The sequence below is a fragment of the Lolium perenne genome, chromosome 2 (assembly GCF_019359855.2).
Source record: "Lolium perenne isolate Kyuss_39 chromosome 2, Kyuss_2.0, whole genome shotgun sequence".
Classification (NCBI taxonomy): Eukaryota; Viridiplantae; Streptophyta; class Magnoliopsida; order Poales; family Poaceae; genus Lolium; species Lolium perenne.
The window spans coordinates 316,272,027-316,282,267 of record NC_067245.2 but is presented as its reverse complement, the minus strand read 5'-3'; the positions used below and the strand labels follow the sequence as shown (position 1 = coordinate 316,282,267).

General features: G+C 46.3%; 1 protein-coding gene across 3 annotated transcripts in view; it reads left to right on the top strand.

Annotated features, from left to right (window-relative positions):
- Positions 1–4,445: 4,445 nt before the first annotated feature.
- The window catches only part of LOC127336741 (beta-fructofuranosidase, insoluble isoenzyme 7), a 32,742-nt gene continuing 26,946 nt past the window's right edge, over positions 4,446–10,241 (top strand). The window contains exons 1-5 of one of the 3 annotated variants that reach the window (XM_071826797.1): positions 4,446–4,711; positions 4,849–4,857; positions 6,394–7,666; positions 7,771–7,864; positions 7,956–8,483. In XM_071826797.1, coding sequence (XP_071682898.1) covers positions 4,540–4,711; positions 4,849–4,857; positions 6,394–7,666; positions 7,771–7,864; positions 7,956–8,192 — 1,785 coding nt within the window. In that variant the 5' untranslated portion in view covers positions 4,446–4,539 and the 3' untranslated portion in view covers positions 8,193–8,483. Of the gene's footprint in view, positions 4,712–4,848; positions 4,858–4,897; positions 4,992–6,393; positions 7,667–7,770; positions 7,865–7,955; positions 8,484–10,241 lie in introns of those variants that run through there. The other 2 variants (XM_071826799.1, XM_071826798.1) reach the window with 2 other exon arrangements.

The window sequence follows — 10,241 nt, the reverse complement described above, 5'->3', positions numbered from 1 at the left end:
GAGAAAACAACAATACTTTATCCAAGGATAATTCTATCGTTACTTTACACACTTTACTTAATGCAATAATCTGTTGCTTGTAACTTAATACTGAAATGGGTGCGGATGCTAACCGGAAGGTGGATTATTAGTCATAGATGCAGTTGGATTACAGTCTATGAATCTTATTGTAATGCCCAAATGAATGTCATAGTAATCATCTTGTCATGTATGGTCTTTATTTTGTCAATTGCTCAGCTGTAATTTATTTACCTAGCATGTTATTTATCTTTATGGAGAGACACCTCTAGTGAACTGTGGACCCCGGTCCTTTCTTTTACACTGCAAATACCTATTCTTTTTATTGCCAAATCCCACGGTAACAACTCTTTTTCTGGCATCCACACAATGTTCTCTTTATTTCACTGCAAACAAACATCTCTTTCCACACTATACGTCTAATCCTTTGTTTTCAGCAAAACCGGTGAGATTGGCAATCTCACTGTAAGTTGGGGCAAAGTATTTTGGTTGTGTTGTGTGCAGGTTCCACGTTGTTGCTGACACCGGTAGTGCGCCCTGCCAAAGTCAGCTAGCAACACCTTCAGAAGTGATTTCTTTCTCCTACTGGTCGATTAAACCTTGGTTTCTTACTGAGTAAAACTTGCTACTGTGCTCATCATACCTTCCTCTTGGGGTTTCCCAACTGTGTGCTTTGCACGACATCAAGCTCTTTTTCTGGCGCCGTTGCCGGGGAGAAAAAAGATTTCTGCAAAGCGAGTCTCTCATCTCCAATCTCTTTACTTTGTTATTGTTTTGCTTAGTTTAATTTACTTTGTCTTGTTTGCTTCTTTATATCAAAAACAAAAAAAATAGTTTCTATTATAGCTTTTATTTTTGTTGCTCTGCTTTAATCTTGCTAAAATGAGTACTCCTGAGAACACTAAGTTGTGTGACTTTACTAGCACAAACAACAATTATTTCATTTGTACACCTATTGCTCCACCTGCTCCTGAAGCAGCTTTCTATAAAATTAAACCTGCTTTGTTAAATCCTGTTATGAGAGAGCAATTTTCTGGTGTTAGTAGTGATGATGCTGCTTCTCACCTTAATAATTTTGTTGAACTTTGTGAGATGCAAAAATATAAGGATGTAGATGGAGACATTATTAAACTCATTGTTGCGTACGCGCTACCTCAGTTGAGCTAAACAACAAACATGATTCACATCAGGACACGTAATGTCGCTTGTATTGAATCACTGGAAGTGTGTCAGTGCAAGCCATAGACCTTGATTCAAGATTATGCCCCAAACCAGGCAGCTCTCAGAGCACCAGTTCCTTTGAATTGAAGCAACTCTCTCCATGGCGTTCCAAATCTAAACAATACTACAGAATAATTGAGTTGCCAAAACAGAAGTTACCAAGCCCATGCAGAATGGGTAGGACCGAGGTGTTAGGGCATGTACAATGATAGAGAAGGAATGTCTTCCCTTACCCCGCCACATCAGCTAGAGAAAGCATTAGATATGAGTCATACAATGCATTATCTGTTACATCCATCTCTAGCAATTAATACGAATAATTAAATTTTGGTAGGAAATTTGTTGCTAAGGGAAGACATATGTGATACAATGGAAAAAATAGTCTTCCCTTATTTTCTAAGAGATGATCCCTTAGCTAAGGGAAGACAACCTTCTATCTCTTCATTCTCTCTCCTCCAACTAAGCAAAAATCTAACGTGGCATCTCTAAGAGAAGGTTGACATCACCGCATTGTACGTGCCCTTAAGCATCCGGGAAGATAAACCTGGGCCCACCACCGAAACTAACACATAATACCGGTAGTAGTATATCCATGATCATCATGCATCACCTGCCCAAGATTCATCCCAGTTGGTGCTAGACGCTCGTCACCGCTGGCAAAGACCAAGATGGCCTTTTTTTTTTCTTCCACGAGGACCACTGGATGCCTAGTCACTCTCTCTCCACGTCGGCTCCCGCCGGATAAGAAGGCATCGCTATACACGTGGCCGACGTGACACTTTTCGTTTGATACAGTTCGTTCAAGCGTCATGTTCGGCAGTGGAAAAAATTCAGATAAAAGATGTCTGAACATCCGATTCGTTTCAGTTTATTTTTTGTTGCTAGAGGAGAAGGTATCACTCATCGATCATGGAGCATGTGAATCCAGCCCGGTTTCCAATTTGTCTTTTGTGCGGTGCGCCTTTCAAAAACAAGTACGAAATCTTATGTTGAAATAGAGACCTGTAAATCTACCCCCATGTGATAGGAATCAAGACGCCAAAAACTCAACTACAGTGTCATCTCGTGTGCATCTTTTTTTTTTTGAAAGAATCTCGTGTGCATCCGAGGACTTCATTATTTGATAACAAAATTGCCTCCCGGCCGTGCTAAAGTACTAGTACTACAGAACATGGGGAGAAGTCAAACTTGCAATAAAATCGGTGATAGAGATTAGACTTGAGGGGCTATTAATCTAGGAGTCATCATCAAACATGAAACATAAATGAATAGATGTGAGGCCATCCTTTTCCCGGCAAGGGGTAATATATTACTATCAAGAATATCAATTACGACCGGTCTTTGCAAGAACGTGGTATCAAAGGCTAGTCAAGACACCGAGGCTGAGAGCAGGCAAATTAAGGTGGGAAAAATAGTATCGGTGATCCGCGGTGAGCAGCAACATCGACCATCGTTTTATGACGCATACATGGACTGCAAGTGTGATCTTCAAAAGTAACATCTGCAAAAAGGGACAGGCGCGTCCCTGTTGCGAAATCAAACCACTTAAGGGCGGAACATGGGTTTTCATCCCGAAGCGCATGTCTTCGCAAACACACGAAAAATGTCAGGTACAACCAATAAAATCCCGACATATTAATTCATCCCGGAGCTGAAGACCGAGTACTCGAGAAAGCAACACAATAGTGACCATCCTTTTCCCGGGGCTATTAATCCTGGAGTCTTCTTCGAACATGAAACATAAATGCCACCCTTTTCCCGGCAAGGGGCGGTGTATTACTATCGAGAGTATAAATTCTAAGCGGTCTTTGTGAGAACATTGTATGAAAAGCTAGTCAAGACACCAATGATGCAAACCGCCAAATCAAGGAGGAAAACAAGAGAATCTGTGATCCACGGGGAGTAGCAACATCGACCATCCTTTTGTGTCCCGTGGGCCCGCAAGAAATATTCTCCAAGAGCAACGCATCCAGAAAGGGACCGGCGTTGTAACCGTTGTTGTTGCTGTCAAATGCAACCATGCATTTAAGGGCGGATGATGGGGTTTCACCTTGAAAATAAAATCCGAGCAAACTCCGAACATCGCATTCAATAGTTGAACAACCTGAAAACAACGCCGTTGACAGATACGTCCAATAAAGCATAGACCTAGGTTTTTTTTTCATCACGGAGCTCAAGACCTGGTACTCGAGAATGCAACATAGAAATAAAGTCACATTTTCTATAGAAAGGGACCATAGTATAACACCGGCGGACCGACCGTGCCATACTATAAGGTCGTTCCATGGACAATTAGAAAGCATCCTCCTTTTTCCGCAGAGCACAAAAACCCTAAGCAAAAAAGAAAAAAAGGTAAAGGAAACAAAACAAAATACTACTTGTTAGATTGAGTTTCCATGGACCTAAACACTCGCTTTTGCTTACGCGCTACATCTCAGGGTTAAATTACAAGCATGATTGACATCTCAGGGTTAAATTACAAGCATGATTGACATCAGGAGCATAGTATATCACTAGAAATGTGTCTCTTAAAAAAATAAAGTGTGTGTTAGTACAAGGCATGGAGCAAAGATTCAAGGTTCTGCCCAATCCAGGCATCTCTCGCGGTAGTTCCTTTCACGCAACTCTTGGCATGCCGCTGCTAATCTAAACAATGGTAGAATGAATGATTGATTGAGCGAGATCCCAAAACAGAAGTTAGCAGAACGGATAGGAGCGTGTGAATGTGTGATGGGCATGCAGGTGTTGAGCTGAGCATGCGGGCGGGCAGATAAAGTCGGGCCCACCACGGCGGTTATCGTTGCAGGTATTCATCAGCTGGCACGATTCATCCGTGTTGGCCGGTCGCAGATTCCAGGAGCCATGTTTAGCGCTGTGGCTAGGACCACTACTGGACGCCCTGACTGGACGCCTAGTCACCCGCTCGTCACGTCGGTCTGATCCGCTCCACGTCGGCGCCGGATAAGACGGCAGACGTGGCCGGCGTTACGCGTTTCGTTTCGTTCGATGATCCTTCCTTTAGTTTTGTCTAGCGTCCCGAAAGTTTCTTCAGGAGTATAATAATAAAAACGTGATTGGTCGGTCGACTGGCCGGTGGCAGTGGCCGCAAACAAGGACCCGTTCCGTTCCAAGGTCCCAAATCCTATTCTATTCCAGAAAAGAAAAAGAAAAAGAAAATGGAATCTATAAATGCACCCCGAGGCGAGGCGGTAGAGGCATAGCAACCCAGCCGATTACCTACCTGTCCACTTGTCCCTCGTACCTCCCACCCGCTCTCCGTTGCCAACTTGGTTGGTCGCCATGGCGGGCCTCCGTCTCGCCGCGTGCGCCGTGCTCCTCTGCGTCCTCCTCTCGCCCTCCTCCGCCCTCCGCTGGCTCGCCGACCCCGCGCCGGAGACCGCCGCCGCCGCCGCAGGACATGATAGCTACCGGACCGCCTACCACTTCCAGCCCGCCAACAACTGGCAGAACGGTAGGGAATCACCGCCTCTCTCCGTCGTGTTGCTCAAGCCCAATCACGGGTTCATTCATTCACTCGGCTAACCTGAATCTTCTCTGTTTCCTGTCGATCGCGACGGCTCCTTCATGCATGGTGCTGCTGCTCTACAGATCCGAATGGTACGCGCCCAGCTTTATTTCCTCCATCTTTCCATTCATCGGATCAATCTCGTGCATGCGCTTGCTAAATTTATCATCCGGACGCACGCACGCGCTTAGACTTTCAGGTTGCCGCGAATTTTGCTGGAATTATGGTACGTACGTACGTACGTCGCCATCGGTCAACACCGGACGCGCTTGAGTTTGTTTATCCGCGGATAGATTTACTTCCTATTACGGACGGGGAATTATCCATAGTCCATAGATAGGCATACGCTGATCCTTGTGTGGCCCGCAGCGCTTGGACGTACGCAGAATGGTCGTCGGACGTCCGTGTCGTGTTCGTGTGCGGTCATGTGGCTACACGTTACCTGACGTGACCTCCTCGCCACACGCCTCCATATGGCTCCGTCGTCACCGACTTTCCTTAGTGTTTACAAGTTTATTTATACAAGCAACAGCAGCTTAGGCAAGCTGTATCCTTGTTTTTCAGACACCCACCGGCCTCCACGTCGTCGGCGACTTTTCTTAGTGTTTACAAGTTTAATTATTTAGACAAGTAACACCACCTTAGGCAAGTTGTATCCTTTTTCCCCTACAAGACGGAAGTTAGACTTTGGATACGAGGACAAAAAAAAAACACGTACGGCTAACAAATTTGGTTGGCAAGCCACACGAAAGTTAGCAGATCATTTTAGATAACAATACTTACGGATGAGAATACTCTTAGATAACACTGTAATAGCCACACAGCTTCTATATATCTACTGCGTTCTCTAAATAACGGGAGGGCTAAGGAAAGGCATGCCTTTCCTGCCATTGTACGGGTAGAAATTTCTCCAAACAGGCTAGGTGTCGGATCTTTCTTAGTTTCTATCTCCGGGTGGGTTGATTAAAGCACTCTTCCTCTACCAGACGGAAGTTAGACTTTGGTTACGCAGACAAGAACATATTAACCAATTTGATTGGCAAGTCATACCAAGTTTACACGCATCGCATGCCTAGCCTAGCATGAGCTGTTAGTAAAAATCTGTAAAACTCTTTCCTTTCCAAACAGGTGTTGGGTTTTTTCTAAGTTTCCTGGCCGTCTGAAATTCTACCCGGAATGAATTTTCGGATGTCGCCGTCAGTGAACACAGGATTTTACGGTTAGGTTTATCCATCCGTAGAGGGTAGGGAAAGCGAGAGGAAATCCTGGAGAGGCCGATCGATGCTTGTGTTGCGTAGCCCGCAGAGATACGGCGGTCTGGCCGGCGCCTTGCGTCCAAGCGTTGCTTGCTTGCTCTTGTTTCTGCGTCCAAGCGTGGCTTTGCTTCTTGTCTTTGCGTCCAACTCCAAGTGTTGCTTCCAAGGGATCCATTTGGTCGCTACGGATTTTTAGTCATTTTATTAGTCTGACAAATAACGGACTAATAGATTTGATTGACAAAGTCACTTTCTGCGTCAGACTAGTGATATAGTTGAACTTTAAACATTTTGACCACTCTGTTCAAATCTGCAGAAAAACAGAGCACTGGGAACTCAACTGACAGTCATTTTTTTCCTTTGAATGTACAGGGCCGATGTATTACAAGGGCGTGTACCACTTCTTCTACCAGCATAACCCCTACCAGGCCACCTGGGGCAACGGCAACCTCTCCTGGGGTCACTCCGTCTCCGTCGACCTCATAAACTGGTCCGCCCTCGACAACGCCATGGACCCGGACTCCTCCTTCGACATCAACGGATGCTGGTCCGGCTCCGCCACCTTCCTCGCCGACGGCACCCCGGTCTTCCTCTACACCGGCATCGACGCCAACAACAACCAGGTCCAGAACGTGGCCTACCCCAAGAACGCCTCCGACCCGCTCCTCCGCGAGTGGGTGAAGCCTAGCTACAACCCCGTCATCGCACTCCCCGACGACGTCGTACATGACAACTTCCGAGACCCCTCCACGGCGTGGATTGGCCGTGACGGCCTCTGGCGCGTGGCTGTTTCCGCAGGGCTCAAGGACGGCACGGGGTCCACGCTGGTCTACCGGAGCAAGGACTTCCAGAGCTGGGAGCGCAACGCCGAGCCGCTGTACTCGTCTAGCGACGCTGGCATGGTGGAGTGCCCGGACCTTTTCCCCGTGGCGGGGCCCGGCGACCAGAACGGGCTCGACTACACCCCCTCGAACGGTGCGGCGGCGAGTTATGTGTTGAAGCAGAGCGTGATGGTCACGCTCAGCGACTACTACGTGCTGGGACGGTACGACGACACCGCCGACACCTTCTCGCCGGTGGAGGCGGACAACGACTGCCGGACATGGCACCGTTTCGACTACGGCCACGTCTACGCGTCCAAGTCCTTCTACGACGCGGGCAAGAAGCGGCGCGTGCTCTGGAGCTGGGCCAACGAGTCCGACCCCGAGGCCGACTACCTCGCCAGGGGCTGGGCCGGCGTGCAGACGGTCCCAAGGAGGATCTGGCTTTCCGACGACGGGAAGCAGCTGCTGCAGTGGCCTATCGAGGAGATCGAGACGCTGAGGAAGACGCGGGTCGGGTTGCTTGGAGCAGAGATGAACGCCGGTGGCATGAACGAGATCATCGGCGTCGCCGGCATGCAGGCGGATGTGGAGGTGGTCTTCGAGGTCCCATCCCTAGAGGGCGCCGAAAACCTCGACCCCAACCAGCTGCTTGACCCGCAGAGGTTGTGCGGTGAGAAAGGCGCGTCGGTGCTCGGCGGCGTCGGCCCGTTCGGGCTGATCGTCCTGGCGTCCGGCGACCTGCAGGAGCACACCTCCGTCTTCTTCAGAGTGTTCAGGCACGATGGCAAGTACAAGGTTCTCATGTGCACCGACCTCAGAAGGTACATAAAAAACAGAGCTCTCTCAGTTCTGAACATATAGGCATGCGCGGTGACAGCAAAATCATACTCACACTAACAATCATCCTGCAAATTAACTTTGGCAGATCGACTACGAGAGCTGACGTGTACAAGCCGCCGTACGGAGGGTTCGTGGACATCGACATCGAGAAGGAGAGGAGCATATCGCTCAGGACATTGGTGAGCTCTTGGCCACAAACGCAGCATAGATTCAAATGCTTATCTGCACTGAAAAAATCGAGTGCTACCATGTGTTCTATCCTTGCAACAGGTTGACCACTCGGTGGTGGAGAGCTACGGCGGCGGCGGCCGGACGGTCATCACGGCGCGGGCGTATCCGGAGCATGTGGCCACGGCCAACAGCCGCCTCTTCATGTTCAACAACGGCACCGGCGCCGTCAAGGTGTCCAAGCTCGACGCCTGGGAGCTGGCGCCGGCCAAAGTGAACCTCCCGGGCGACGGGCTCATCACCGCTGCCTCCTCGATGCACCTACGCGAAGCGTATTAGGAGGATATTGTGATTAGTAGTTCCTTCGGTTCGGTGGATGGCCAATTACGCGGCCGGTTGGATTTCCGTGGCCAAATTATGTTCTTTTGGGGGTGTATTTGGGAATTTTTTTAGTTGTGTATGTCAGGATAGTAAGTATCTGTCAGGATAGTGTGTAAGTAGTATAAGAAAGCCCATAAGATAGAACAGTACTCCAAGAGTGTTTGCTGATTAACACATGTCAGCCAACAGTCCACGTCATGATTATTTTTGTACAAAAGAAATAGAGAAAGTACATATGTTCTACATTTCCATGCCCATCTCTCCTATTTTCATATGGCCGCCTTTTTTTTTTGTAGTAAACACTACAACGCAGATGCTCGCTCACAAACATGCATGTACACTCATTCATGTCTTCATTGTTAGGTGCGATATTTTTTTCAAGAACGCAACATTAAAACCTTCACACGCACACACCCTACCTTCACCGTCTTTCTCAACCCTCATTGGAACTTACAAAGGCACGAGAAGATCTTCATTGGACATATATATGAATATGCTTGGATAAATACCTAGTTTTAAGTTGACCGAGAAACAATCAGTCGTAATTATAAGAATAATTTAGTCGGTTTGGTCTATGACTTACACGTGCCCTACCCCACCCCACAAGGAAATTAGCTGAACAAACGGAACGAACAAGAACCAGATCAAAGAAGAATTACAAGACCAACTCGGAAGAAACGACACAACCCACCAAAATAAGGAGAATGGTGACAATTAGTTTGTATCAGGGAAGGGCACCTACACTGTTAACGTTGGAGGCGCACAATAGATCACACGAAGACAAACAATCACAACAAACGACACCGAGATTTTGTAACAAAGTTTGGCAAACGCCTACATCTATCAATGAATGTGTTGCTGATTCTTTTTTCATTGGTGCAGGATACATCGTTAGAGTCATGGGAGCAAATACAAGGAACAAAGCTGCCTATTGTCATTGTGGTATGTAGTATCTAGAACTCTCGAGTCTTGAGTCTTGAGTCTGTTCATTATCTGTTGTAACATATTTTTTCGGTCTCCGTCGTGAAATATCAACCACTGATCCAAATGGGAGTTTCTTCGTATCAAGTTCATGCTCTTCTCTATGCATGCAGAATATTTGCTACAACTGTTAATCTGTTCAGTTCGGTTAATATTCTTACTACAAACTTATGTACACTCTATATGTTTTTAAATATATATTTGCGAGATGTCAATTAACTCATATTCTGCTTCACACTCACAAGTCTATTTTATTCTACTAAATTTTGGATTTAGTTCCTCAAGAAAAGAGCCAGCACATGCACTAGCTATTTATTATGTTGTTAGTATCTACCACGCGAGAAGAATATTGGAACCTCATACAGATATCTCGATTCAACAAGTCAATTAAATTATATTTTAAAATAGTATGGTGTAACGTAAATTAGCGATTATGCTCGATATATCCGTTAAGTTCAGAATATACACCATGTTGTCATCTTTATGTTTTTCTTTTCATTTCAATTCATGGATAACAAGTACCGCTGCAACGCGCGGATTAATCATCTAGTTTAACCAAAAGTGACAACCATGGAAGAATTTCCCTATGTCGAGATCATTGTGAAATAGTGATGTCTCATGTTTATCTTGTACTTGTGTTATATCATGTTGTGTACCTAGCAGGTAATCACCATAGTTGTTCATTATACCTTCCCAAAAAATAATGTTACTTCTTTTTTGTTTGCAAGCAACATTTTCCAAGGATTTTGACAACAGTAAATATGCTTCAAGGGTTTACCAACATTGAAGGATACATGTTGCTTACTCCAGTATGTGCTGATTCCTCCTGTATCCATTAAACCTACATGGGATTACAAGATGATCATTTTTTTCGAGTTGTATTTAATGAAATTTCGCACAGGAATATGGATCGATGCAGGAGTGGATTCTAAGAAGATAAACTAGAACGAGAGAAAGATCAATGGATGTTCCGAATGCGAGATCTACTCACCATGGGTAGTACTTGATGCTCCCATCAGATCCGTT